We start from the raw sequence: 13,194 nt of genomic DNA, 5'->3' as shown, positions 1-13,194 counted from the left end.
AATGAACAAGGCTCGAGTAGTGAAGAAGATGGTAACCAGTCCAACACAAGCAGTGAGAATGAGGACTTGGGGACAAGAGCAAGAAGACCTCCAGGATGGTTAAATGACTTTGAAGTTGTGCAGAATGCTAAGGGCATTTCCATTAGTCAGGCAAAATATGTTAGAGACATTTTAGAAAGGTTTGATATGTTGAACTGTAATGCAGTACAGTGTCCTACGGTCTCAGGTTGTAAATTGACTAAAGAAGGAGGGGGTGAAAATGTGGATGTGACGCGATTGAAACAGATAATTGGAAGATTAATGCATTTGACTACTACCAGGCCAAACATTATGTTTGCAGTTTGTCTTATAAGCAGGTATATGGAAAAACCAACTGATGTGCACCTACTAGCAGCAAAAAAGGTTTTGAGATATGTAAAGGGGACTATGGAATTTGGTGTACAATACTTGAAAAGTGAAGAACATGAGTTACTAGCATACACAGACAGTGATAATGCTGGTGACATTGATGATAGGAAGAGCACCTTCGGTGATGTGTTTATGCTTGAAGCTAGAGTCATTTCTTGGTCATCTAAGAAACAACCAGTTGTCACCTTATCCACCACTGAAGCTGAGTTCATAGCGGCAACTTCATGTGCTTGTCAAGTTGTGCTAAAAGTAGGGGAGGGTATGCTAGGTGTGTGTTTTTATTTGTTGTCAAAGTGTATTGTGCCTGTGTATGTTGTCAAGCAAAGGCGCGCGCTGCCTTGGCCTGCCTTGCCAGACTTGGCCTGTATTTGTTGTATTCTTTGTGATAATAGCTCCACCATAAAGCTCTCAAAGAATCATGTGATGCACGGAAGAGGCAATTACATAGATATCAGATTTCACTTTCTTCGTGATTTGGCTAAAGAAGAAATAGTTGAGCTGCTATCTGATATCATGACAAAGGCACTAAAGAGGGAAGCATTCAAAGAACTGAGGAATAAAATGGGTGTCTGCAAGAGAATGGACTAATGAATCTGAAGGGTAATGCCTAGTAGTTTTGTGGTAGAGTTGCTGGTTTTTTGTGTCTGCACTGATGTACCTGTAAACATGTTGCAGAGTTGTAGTTTTCTTGTGTCTGCACTTTTGTACTTTGTGTTTGTTCTCTTGTGTTTGTTTTAGCTTGTTTTTTTTTGGTTAGTAAACTGACTACAATATGTAGTTCAGTTTAAGGGGGAATGTTAATAGGTTAATAGTTGTTGGACTTTGTATATAATGGGCTTAAGTGTATAGGTTTGGCCTAATATCAATAGTTGTATAAAATCCAGTTTGTGTGTTAATGAGAAGCAGTTGTTTTCCATTGCAATTTCTGATTCCTAACAGTAATAGCACCGGTGGTAGCACAAATGGTGTTGATTGAAGAAATGAATAAGTTGAATTAATTATTTACTAGAATCTTAATTAAATTATGGTTTAATTTTATTTTTATTTGTAATAATTGTAGAATGACATATATTCTGGTCCTAAAGATGCTGAAGTTTTTACACCAAGAGATCCAAAGAAGAAAGTAGAGTATCATGCAATCATCATCGTTGGATATGAGGAAGAAATGATCGGGAAGAGAATGACAAAATATTGGATTATAAGAAAGAAACAGTCACCTAGAAAAAAAACTTATTCTCACCTAAAAATAAATGGGAGTAATAGTATGGATTCAGATTCTCTCCTTCTAGATCTGTCTCCATCTCTCTCCTTCTCAGAAATCTTGACTGTTAGATTAATCCTATGATTCAATATTTTAAAAATAAAATAAATCCCTGATTCTAAATCTGAAAAATTACCTTTCTTCAACCCATGCTTATCAGGATTTTGCAGTCCACGACACCACCGCCACCAACAACTTGACGGATCTTATTCACGACAACCAGCGACGCAGCGGCAGGATACACAGTACAACGGCAACTGTCGGCAACACGGAAAAAACACGCAAGGCAAGTCGGCGACGGTAGTCTGCGAGTGGTTGAAGATGGGTGCGGTCTCCAACTATCGATGTTGGACAGTTGGTCGACGATATTGTTGCTTTACAGAACAATCATGGTGGAAGCTTGCATTTATATATGTTGATTTTAATTATTAATTTTAATTTAAAATAAATAACATGTGGCCGCAAGATCCAATTCAATAAAATACAGTGTAACGAATAGAGAAAGTGAAAGTAAAGAGTTATGAATCAGGTGCAACTGTGCAAGCCATTTGAAACTTAAGAAATTTACAGGGTTGTTGTGTTGTGGAAGATGAAGAGGAAAAACTTTACTGTGAAAAGATACATAGCATTTTTTTGTGAAAGGACAATCTTTCATCCATTGGATTTGATCTAACGGTCCAGATTGAGAGAAGGAGAGAGAAGGAGACATTAGAGAAGGAGAGGATCCGTTTCCGTAATATAATAGCAATGCATCCTTAGAATTGGATTATTAAAAAGTTTTCAAGTTAAAAAAAAAAGGTTATTATAGTATAAAACAATTATTGTTTAACGTAATCACGCACAATTATTTATTGGCTTTAGTTAATTATGTGAAAGTTGCTAAGTTGTTTTAGACAATACCAACTTTGAGTGATCTTTGAAGAAATTAAGAAACGGTTTAACAATTTTTTGTTTAAAACATAAAATTAAATGAAATTTACGAGTCTATCGTTTGTTTTCAATTAATATTTTGCTACAAAATAAATGAAAGTAGGCTTGCTAACTTACTTTCACATATTTTTGAATTGATTGAGACATTCGAAAACATAAAACATCCTACGGAACCTCATCTATTTTTGTCACCACAAGATATCTATAGCAATTTAATCAACGATAAAGAGCAAGATAAATGTGGATGTCCTCTTAAGCGCAGTAGCGCACAATTGATTGAGTTGGGGAAAATTAGTGTATTTTGAAAGAGTCGTGTCCCTAAGAGGGAAGGTTTGACCACCCAGTTGTAAAAGACCGCAAGGTACACTCATATCCTCAATTTATATATATATATATATATATATATATATATATATATATATATATGTATGGGGTTTTCTAACTTAGACCCTAGTTAGGTCTAAGTTAGCAAGGTGCACCTTTTGAGTTGGACAAAAATACCCATTTTTCTTTTTTTTGAAACAATAGAGCAACTGGGGCATGTATGTAATTTGCATCATAAAAATACCCTTTTTTTTTTTTTGAAACAATAGAACAACTATTACATTTTTTAAATTTCTTCCCAATTTCGACCTCATTATACGTGCGAATCGAACGCCAATTTCAAAAACTAATACCGGAAACCTTTGTAAAATTGAAAAACGATCAAAATCCATATAAGGAACGTCGAGTTTCGTTGAGTATTGAGGGAGATCGAACCGGGTCAAAAACCGGGTCGCACGACCCGTTTCTGCATAAAACGGGTGGGAGGGACGATGAACAGTGCGCGTCGCTCACGCCCACTCTCACCGGCGGCGCGTGGGGGCGCGTGCGGCCTCAGGGAGGCTCTATTTTTTTTTTTATTTTTTCATAATAAAATAGTAGATAATATTCTGGAAATTTTGGTATATTGTATGAAATTTTTGGAGACCCGAAACTATTTCTAGTTAATTAAATGAGTAAAAAGGTAATTAAAAATATTATAATTCCATAAAAAATTTCCAAAATTTTATGTAAAGTACTATGAATTATTTAGAACCCTCTTGTGTACCTCACTCTCCCTAGTTCAAGTCATGAAATTATTTTCACAAATTCCGCTGATTATTTAAAACCATTTAACAAATAATAATAATAATTTCATAGATTTGTAATCTGAAACCAATTGTTTTTTTATTTGTTTCTAATAAAATATTAGATAATATTCTGGAACTTTTAGTATATTTTATGAAATTTTTTGAGACCTGAAACTATTTTTCGTTAATTAAATGAGATAAAACGGTAATTAAAAACTATTGTTTGCTTCTGAAACCATTTAGCTGGAAGAATGGTTTCAGAGAGTTATACTGTGAAACCATTCTAGCAGTAAAATGGTTTCAGAAGCAAACAATTAAAAATCAATTCCCCTGAAACCATTCTATCAGTGAAATGGTTTCAAAGTACAACGCTCTGAAACCATTGTACCAGCTAAATGGTTTCAGAATGGTTTCAGAAGCAAACAATTAAGAAATTACTCACTGAAACCATTCTACCAGTAAAATGGTTTCAGAGAGTTATACTGTGAAACCATTCTACCAGCTAAATGGTTTCACAGTATTATATAAAGATAATTAAAGGTAGTGAAAAATTGAGTTTTTTTTTTGTGTCCAAATCAAACGAACCAAGTCTCTATTTGTAGACAAAAAAAAATTATGAATTTTGGTATAAAAATAAAAAAATAAAAAATTAATTTACAACGAAATAATTGAGTTTAAAGTATTAAATGAAAAAAAAAAACACGCCAACCACCCAGCAGTTGACACGTGTCCTGCTTTTTTAAAATGAAATTTTCTCTCTCCAGGCGCAGATCTAGTGTGGTGCACGCGCTGGCTTATCATGGAGATGGATGATCTGGACTGTCTGATTGATCCGACAGCCATGATGAGATCATCTCTTGGCCGTCTGATGGAAATCAACGGTCTGTAACGGTGGTTCTGCGGTAGGCGCGCGACACTGGATCAGCGCCAATATGTTTTTTTTTTTTTTAAAAAAGAAAGGGTATTTTTGTACAACTCAAAAGGTGCACCTTGCTAATTTAGACCCAACTGGGTCTAAATTAGCAGCCCCTATAATTACCTACAAAATTTTAATTTATTTTTTACGCTAATCTACTTTAGTTTTTTGAACACCTCTACATCTAGATGCATCTAAGGATTGTAGCTTCAATTGGGATAGACTTTACAGATGATCTGAAATTCAAAAAAGAGAAAGATAAAAGTAAGGAAATAGAGTTACTAAAAGAGATTACAGAAGCACATGTAGCGGCACAAATATTGTGGATTAAAAGAGTTGGAAATTTGAAAGGTGTGAGTAAAATTACAATCAAAATATTTACTAGAATAATCTCAATTAAACATGTGGTTTCATTTTTATTTCACTTGTAATTGTAGGATGACATCTATGAAAATTGCTTTTTAAGCCCTATGGATTGCTCTCAAACCCCCCTAAAATCCCAAAATACCCTCGCAATTGAAACCAGTATCGTTTGGTAAATACAACCCGAAATAAATTGCGTTCGGTAAATACGTGACGAACACGCTTGGGTTCGGTAAATACGTGACGAACACGCTGTGGTTCGGTAAATACGTGCCTAAAGGACGTGAGATACAGTTTTAAACACAAAACATCTCATTAGTTACGAAAATCACAAGTGTTGAGGGTGGAAGGGCGATTCTCTAGGGTTTAGGGTCGCAAATTCGAAGGCCTAAAAGAAGAACAAGGTGAAATTCGTTGACAACAAATCATTCATCACCAACGGACTACAACGGTTTGGATTGCGTTTTTGGATTCTTTCACTTCAACAAGTAAGTTTTCAAACTAATCTCTCTTGTATTGTTGGTTTTCTTAGGTTTCCACGAATTGCTTTTGTTTTGGATTATATTTAGATTCTATTCTTGATTGTGTTGTTGATTCCACGATTTGGGATGTTAATTTAATTTATGGCATACAATTTTGAATCATAGTTTGGATTATGTGCACCACGTGTTTGATAAAATGCTTGAATGAGATTGATTGTGTAGATTTGTTGATATGAGTAACTGTGAATTGGTTGTTTGATATATGTGCACCAAGTGTTTGATAAAATGTCTGAATGAGTAAGTGTGCAATTGAATTTAGTAACTGTTATAAGAATGGTTGTATTTTTCAACTGTTTACTGTTATAGGAATGTTCTTGATTATTGTTGTGTATTTTGTTATAGGAATGACAGATGATGTTGGGCGAACAAGAGGTGGAAGGGAAAGTAGAGCACATGGCTCTGCACGAAGAGAGGCTGTGAAGGTACATAGAAACACAAGACAAACTAAGGGGAAAAGTGTTATTGTAGAGCCTGAATCTGAAGATGAGAATGTGGAGGAACAAGAGTTTGAGGATGAGCATGAAGTGGACATAGGGCAACAGGCGTCTGAACACGAAGATGAGCTGGAAGTCGAAGATGAGATGGAAGTTGCTGATGATGTGGAAGATGAGATGGAAGTTGCTGAAGAACAAACACCACCACCACCAGAAAAAAAATCATGTAAAAAGAATCCGAGAACAACACAGGGAAGAAACCCACCACCTGTATCAGAACCACCAGTTACATCTTATGATGGTGGTCCAAAGGACTTGTCGTTGTTGCCCGGATTTGGGAAACATGTTGCTGTCGCGATTTGGAGAGGAGACGTAAGTTTAAAAGTTTTGTAGTTTTAATGTTTTTAGCTATTGATATCCATATCCACTGAACATATCCATATCCACTGAAAATGTGTGTTTGATTTGAAATTTGTAGTGTAAAAATCGGTACTTGAGGTGCATGAACAACGGGAAAAAAATAAACGACTTCGATTGACCAAGAAGAGGACTTCAGTGGTTTTGGAACGTTGTTGATGCTTGATGGATAATTTTCGCAAGTGAACGAATTACCACGTAGTAATAAAAATATCGATCCACAGGGATTGTGTGATTAAACGAGTCTAATAGTGTTCATAAACATTATGCAAGAAATACACATAAATTTGGGGTAGGTTGAGTGATGAATTGTTAGAAAACGTGCTTTGATATAATGGAAAAGCGAGGTAGAATCATCGGAATCACCTAGTCTATAGCTAAACCACATGCAATCTACTATATCATAGGAATCTACTCAAGTGTTCACAACTAGATCGACAAATTAGTGAATCGCAATCTCTTGTCAAAATCCACTCTATTCGTTGTCGATACTCCCTCGATCTCTCGGGCGGAAGCTACCTACAACGAATGATATGAAAGCACGTCGATCGTTCGCTACACTCTATGTCTCAATCTCTCGACCGGAAACACTCGAGTGCTCAATGCAATTCAGTTCAGAAATTAAATCAATACTCTCGCACGTGACTTAACTCGAAATCATTACAACACTAATGAAGGATTATAAAGCATTAAGAATAGATTTGCATTGAGTAAACACATGAACAGAGTACATTCTTACATATAGCAGATTACAATTGATTCATCTACATCCTAGACTATCCTAGATCCTACCTCCAAAAGAAGCTTAGCTCCTCATGTTGCTTCATTCGCGTCCTCGCTTCAACTTCATGGCTTGAGAATCCATGCTATTGAGGTGCTTGGAGCTATCCTTTGAAGTCCTTGATCTGGATCTTGATGCTTCCAAAATCAGAGAATAGATGAATATTGCAGAATTTTCCAACCCTTTAACAGAATTATGCAGAAACCTTATATAATGAATGCAACCACGCCGCGCGCCAGATCTATCACGCCGCGCGTGGTTGCAAATCCATCAACTACGCCGCGCGTGTAACGGTATCACGCGGCGCGTGATCAAGTCAGAGAGCAATCCAATTCCTGAACAAGGCTTCACGCCGCGCGTGGTCAGGTATCACGCCGCGCGTGATCAGAGTGAAAACTTGGCTCCCTGTGATCTCCATCACGCGGCGCGTGATGGGCTACGCCCCCAGCGTAGTGAAAATCAGCAATTTCCTGCAATTTTTCCTGTTTTCTTGCAAAACAAGTAATCAAGCTTATGATTAGATTTCTCTTATATTTATTGCTAAAAACCTACTAAAATGCATCTAATGTTGCTAAAATAGGCATGGATTAGAGAGTGTGACGATCCGTCATCAATGCTACTGGACTTCGACCGCTGTTGAAGACAAATTACAATCATCTTGACTGGGGTCTATTGACAGCATTTACAGAGCGGTGGCATCCGGAGACCGGTACTTTCCATCTGCCCATTGGTGAGATGACCATAACCCTGGATGATGTGTCTTGCTTGCTTCACATTCCGATTACCGGTAAAATGCTCAACCACCTTGGAACGTCATGCACAGTTGAAGAAGGTGAAGATATGTGTTACGAGTACCTAAACTTCTCAAGAACTGTGAAATTTTGGTATAGCAGAACCAGATGTTGTACAAAATGTCGAGACATCTGGTCTGACATGAACAATACGGCAAGGCATATAAAATTAAAAACGGGTACTGAGAAATAATGTTTGATCAGATGTTACAACATTCAAATTAAAGAGAATGTCGTACTTAATGTTGGAACATCTTACGAAACATAATAAAATCAACAAGTAAATAAACTGCACAGGAAATTGTTAACCTAGTTCAGCCAATCTGCCTACTCTAGGGGATACCAATCCAGGAAGGAAATCCACTAATAGCTCTAGTCACTAAGACCTCCAGCAAACCCTTTGAATTTACGTCTTACACTAAGACCTCCAGCAAACCCTCGGTTTACGTCTTACACTAAGACCTCCAGCAAATCCTAGGTTTACGCCTTATGACCTCGACACTACTCATGTAACTTCTGCCTAGGAACTCCTAGACATGAGATCCCATCTCACTTCCACACAGCCAACACAACCTGTGTTGTTCATATAATGTTGAATAAAATGTGGTGACAATCACCGTGACAAACTTTACTCTTGCTTAAAAGGTTCGAGTAAATCACACACAGTTAACTCCGTACTTCAAAGCTTAGGAGTAACCTTAAAACATTACAACTCAATAAAACACCGTCCTACTCAAGTATTAAACCAATACGTGAGAGGCTCACGAACACTATCTCCTTGCTTAAAAGCTTTAGAGATATTACAAAACTCTACTCATTACCTAAAGGTTTCTGAGTGAGGACATAGTGACCATCTCACAACCCGAGTGGTTCACTTACACCAACTCTCCTAGAGAGTGGCTTAAAGACACGAAACCCTAAAGACTACATCTTTGATGAACAATGGTTTCGGTTCATAAAATCTTGGTCTTGAGTCTTCTTTATATAGACAGAGCTAGCACACTCCTGATCATCCAAGATAAGCTTCAGAACACAGCTGGTCTTTGAGTCACGTCCAGCTAAGCAAATCAGATCTTAATAAAAACTTTCCTAAAATGGTGGATCCTCTTTAGGAAATAAACAATGTGTTGAATCATTCCATTAAGTCTTGATAAGAACATATCTTCACTGATAACGTCTTGATCAGATCAAATCTTGATATACACGTTTGTAGAGTGGATTTCCATATATAGCAGATATGAGTAATAAATGCGCGAGATTTGGGCAATCTGACTGTCGTACCTAAACATGTTACAACATTTGGTCCAACATCTTTTGTACCTAACATGTTGAAACATTTGGTCCAACATCTTGCTTGTATATTTGTTTTAGCAAAATGAGGCCAACACACAAATATCCAACAATCTCCCCCTTTGGCAATTTTTGGCTAAAACAACTTCAGCCCATTAATTAGCATAGAGAGATTTAAAAACCATACAACCCTTCAAGTCACCGTGAGCACACAAATATGAAGGAAGGTAGAACATCTTCTATGTTACTTCCAAAAGAATTCCTCAAATGAAAATAACGCACAGGGTAAAGAAATAATCTTTACCATAAACCATCAGAGGCATACACAGCAGCTGAATCATAACCATCTTAGCTTCATCCTTCAGTAGAGAGAAATAAACTCTCACAAGCACACTTGGGAAAAATAAATTCCCACATCAGCATCAAGATGTTTCAACATTTTGTAGCGCATCATAACATCCATACATTAAGCACACATAGACAGAAAAATTGATATTGCATTACTCTCCCCCTTAATATCAGATCAGAGAAACTTTACTTTTGCTCCCCCTGAATACATCAGCTCATGCATCTCATAGGCCATCAGAAAAAAAAGGTTCTTTCTCCCCCTGAATTCATGCTTGTCACAACACACACTACTACTTCTTCATAGACAGGCTAGACTAGCATGTCACAACATCAGATACAACATTGTAAAGTAGCAGACAAACACCAAACATACTACTCCCCCTTTTTAGCCACAAAATATGCCAAACAAAAACTTCGTGCATTAAGAGCAATAGTAATGAACATCACATAAATCCATAGTGCAGAGTATCAGAGCATAACCGATCCATATATTAGTATCTAGCAATCCATAGTCTTGAAATAGCAGAAGCATTACATCACGTACCAACAGAAAAGGCAAATGTCCTCAACATTTATGCTCCACATCATATAATCATCAGATACCATACATCACATACTGCTACCGCACACAAAACACATCACAGATCACAACTCCTTAAACAAACCACAAAATAGCAGTTGGGAAGAGTAGATTCCCACATGGCAGGACATCATCCAGGATGTTCCAGCATATGGCAAGACATCATCCAGAGCAAACAAATAGATCATTGCACAACAGAATAGTAACTACTTACTGCATTATGCTACTTCCCCTCAAAATCAGAATCAGAGCAAAAATTAATTTTACTCCCTCCAAATACTTTGGCACATGCTTATCAGAATGATCATTAGAAAACAATTCTTACTCCCCCTCAATTTTATCTTCCATATAAGCACATAAGCATACATCAGCACATATTCAATACTACACCACTCAAGATTAGCAGATGTCTAAGCATCAGACACCACATTATATAGTAGAACACATCCAACCACTAGAAGAGCATGCATATGTTTCAACATCAGGTAGCACAACAGACATTAGCAGCAAAACATATCATGCCTACCAACTACTAAACTACTTCCCTTTTTAGTCAGAAGTTTAGACAAAATAGGGTCTTCATGCATTAATCAAAGAGTACAATAGTATAGATATCCAGGAACATAGTGCTCAGAGCTACTACAAACGAAGACAACACCATGAGATACATACCTCATCAGATATAAATCAGCAGTGGAGTCATCATCAAATAGCCTAAAACAGATCACACTTCATTAGCACAAAATTCTCAACATGATGACCAAGATGTTTCACCATTTAGTAGCACATCAGATAGCACAGGTTCCTTCGGTATGGTATCAGAGCATTGACAACAAAGATGTTTCAACATGTTTATCTAGCGTGGTATCAGAGAGAATAGGAGCAATCACAAAATACGTAACATGTTAGCAAAGATGTTGCAACATATGGTAGCACAACTTCTAGTACAGGTTCTTCCAGCATGGTATCAAAGCACGTGGTCTTCCAATCAGGGCATGAAGCATTCATCTAGCAAACACTCCACTTGTACACATGATCCCATCTTTGTGCAAAGGAAGCACGATGAAAGGAAACATTGTCACAAGGAGCAACAGGCACATTCTGAGGGATCTTTTTCCCACCAGACTTTTTCTTTGAGCCAGGGGTGTGATGTCTGGTACATCCTCCTCAACATCATACTTTGAGTCACTTGAAGGTGCTTCCTTTCTTTTCAGACTCTGTCTCTTCTTACTAGCAGGCACAGTAACCTCATACATATTCTTTTCAAAATCAACCACTTTTTCATTAAGTGGCATAGTTTAATGACTTTCTTTAGACTGAGAGACCCTTCTTCAACCTCAGTAGAATTCTCTTCATCAGACCCTATTTCTTCATCAGATGAGTCAGATGGGTCAACAGATGTCCCAACATCTTTCACCACAACAGGTTCTTGAACAGGTTTCTGGACAATAGTAACATCAGCATTAGGTTGGTCCACAGATGTGTCAACGTCTGTCACAACATCCTTTTCAGGAACAGTTTGTTTTGATTTATCAACAACAAAACCAATAACATCTTTTATCTGAGATACATCAGCAACAAGAACATCTATAATTGTGTTTGTGGAATCAACAACATTCACACCAGTAGAGATAATAATGTCAGGAGCTAGTAATACTTCTCATAGCTTCTTTCTCCTTTAAAGTACAAAGGGAGAAATAAACTCCCATATACTGAGGAAAATGAATTCTCACACATCAGAGAAAAATAAATTCTCAAAAAATCAGATTAGGATGTGTAGACATCATGGATGACATCATAGCATAACATATTTCATGAGAACATAAAGCTAGAGGTTTCAGAAGCAGATCTGAAACTGTCACACATAGTTGTAGTAATCACATCTAAGTATCACATCTGATCACAACACATTTGAACACATACAGTACTTCTCATCAGAATGCACATCCACACAAACAGTCATAGCATGACCAGTTCTCTTTCAGTCATACTTTGAGCAATAGCTTGGTCACGTGGAAGATCATCAAGATCAGTTTCTTCCACGACAGTCTAAACTTCAATACTCCAAACCACCATCAGGTTTAAGACTCTCAGAACCATATTAGCATCAGTTTGGGGAATTATAGAACAGGTTTCAACAACACGAACAGGTTGGTCCAATATGTTTCGACATCTGATGTGACATCAGACTCAGGTGAGGTTTCTTTGGGGGACACAACCACAACTTTAGTGGGGGATAACAAAGTGACAGAATCAACAACTTTGAAAGATGACACATGAAATTTTTTTAAAGAAAATGTCATCAATAACCACAACATTCATACTAGACTAACCTATGGTTTTAAGAGATCTTGGTTTATCTAGAATTACAATTTCAGAGACAGATCTCACAGATGTTTCAACACTACCCACAACATTTGAACTGACAAAAACCTTTAACAGAGGTAACAACATTTAATTCAACATTAGGGGTGACAACTAAATCAATGAGATTATCAAAACGAGTTTGGTAGGTTTATTAACATCATCAACAAACATAGATAGACTTTTCTAGGACCTTTTAAGAGATAAGATTAACCTGGATAATGGATTTAGAAATAGGTTTCCTAGATGATGCACATTTTGTTCACCAAGCAATATAGAAGTAGTTTCAGATGGATTCAAAGTATTCACAGACCTTTTATGCATTCCCTTTTGACGCGTGGTTGATCACACTGTCCATTTCACTTCCTTGTTGATCTTACAGGAAACATGTCTCGAATAATGTTCTAACATTCAGTCAGACATTGTCTTCTTTTACTTGCATTGATCAACACATCTTCAAACATACTGTCTTCCACTTGATTCTAAGTGTTCTTCTTTCACTTAGACTTAGTGACACATACCAAGACATCTGAATATCACATTTGTGACATCTCTCAATAATGAAGACTCCTGGAAAGTCCTTCCAAAAAAAACTGTAGAGAAAAATAAATTCTCCCAGACTCAACCATTTAACCACTCGAGAGATATGTGAATAAC

At 37.0% G+C, this 13,194-nt stretch overlaps 1 protein-coding gene across 1 annotated transcript; it reads left to right on the top strand.

The window, feature by feature from the left end:
• Positions 1–2,878: 2,878 nt before the first annotated feature.
• On the top strand, positions 2,879–6,528 carry LOC123909977 (proline-, glutamic acid- and leucine-rich protein 1-like). Its single transcript, XM_045960952.1, has 4 exons — positions 2,879–2,960; positions 4,816–5,478; positions 5,875–6,338; positions 6,445–6,528. The coding sequence occupies exons 3-4, from the start codon at positions 5,877–5,879 to the stop codon at positions 6,502–6,504; spliced, it is 522 nt and encodes a 173-aa protein (XP_045816908.1). The 5' UTR covers positions 2,879–2,960; positions 4,816–5,478; positions 5,875–5,876; the 3' UTR covers positions 6,505–6,528.
• The last annotated feature ends 6,666 nt before the right edge of the window (positions 6,529–13,194 follow it).

The sequence above is a fragment of the Trifolium pratense genome, linkage group LG1, assembly GCF_020283565.1.
Source record: "Trifolium pratense cultivar HEN17-A07 linkage group LG1, ARS_RC_1.1, whole genome shotgun sequence".
Taxonomy (NCBI): domain Eukaryota; kingdom Viridiplantae; phylum Streptophyta; class Magnoliopsida; order Fabales; family Fabaceae; genus Trifolium; species Trifolium pratense.
This window is presented reverse-complemented; position numbering and strand designations above follow the sequence as displayed.

Excerpts from the sequence above, each read along its gene's own strand:
- LOC123909977 (XM_045960952.1), top strand. The coding sequence starts at position 5,877 with ATGACAGATGATGTTGGGCGAACAAGAGGTGGAAGGGAAAGTAGAGCA. Across the intron at positions 6,339-6,444 it reads TCGCGATTTGGAGAGGAGAC|TGTAAAAATCGGTACTTGAG; the intron begins GTAAGTTTAAAA and ends TGAAATTTGTAG.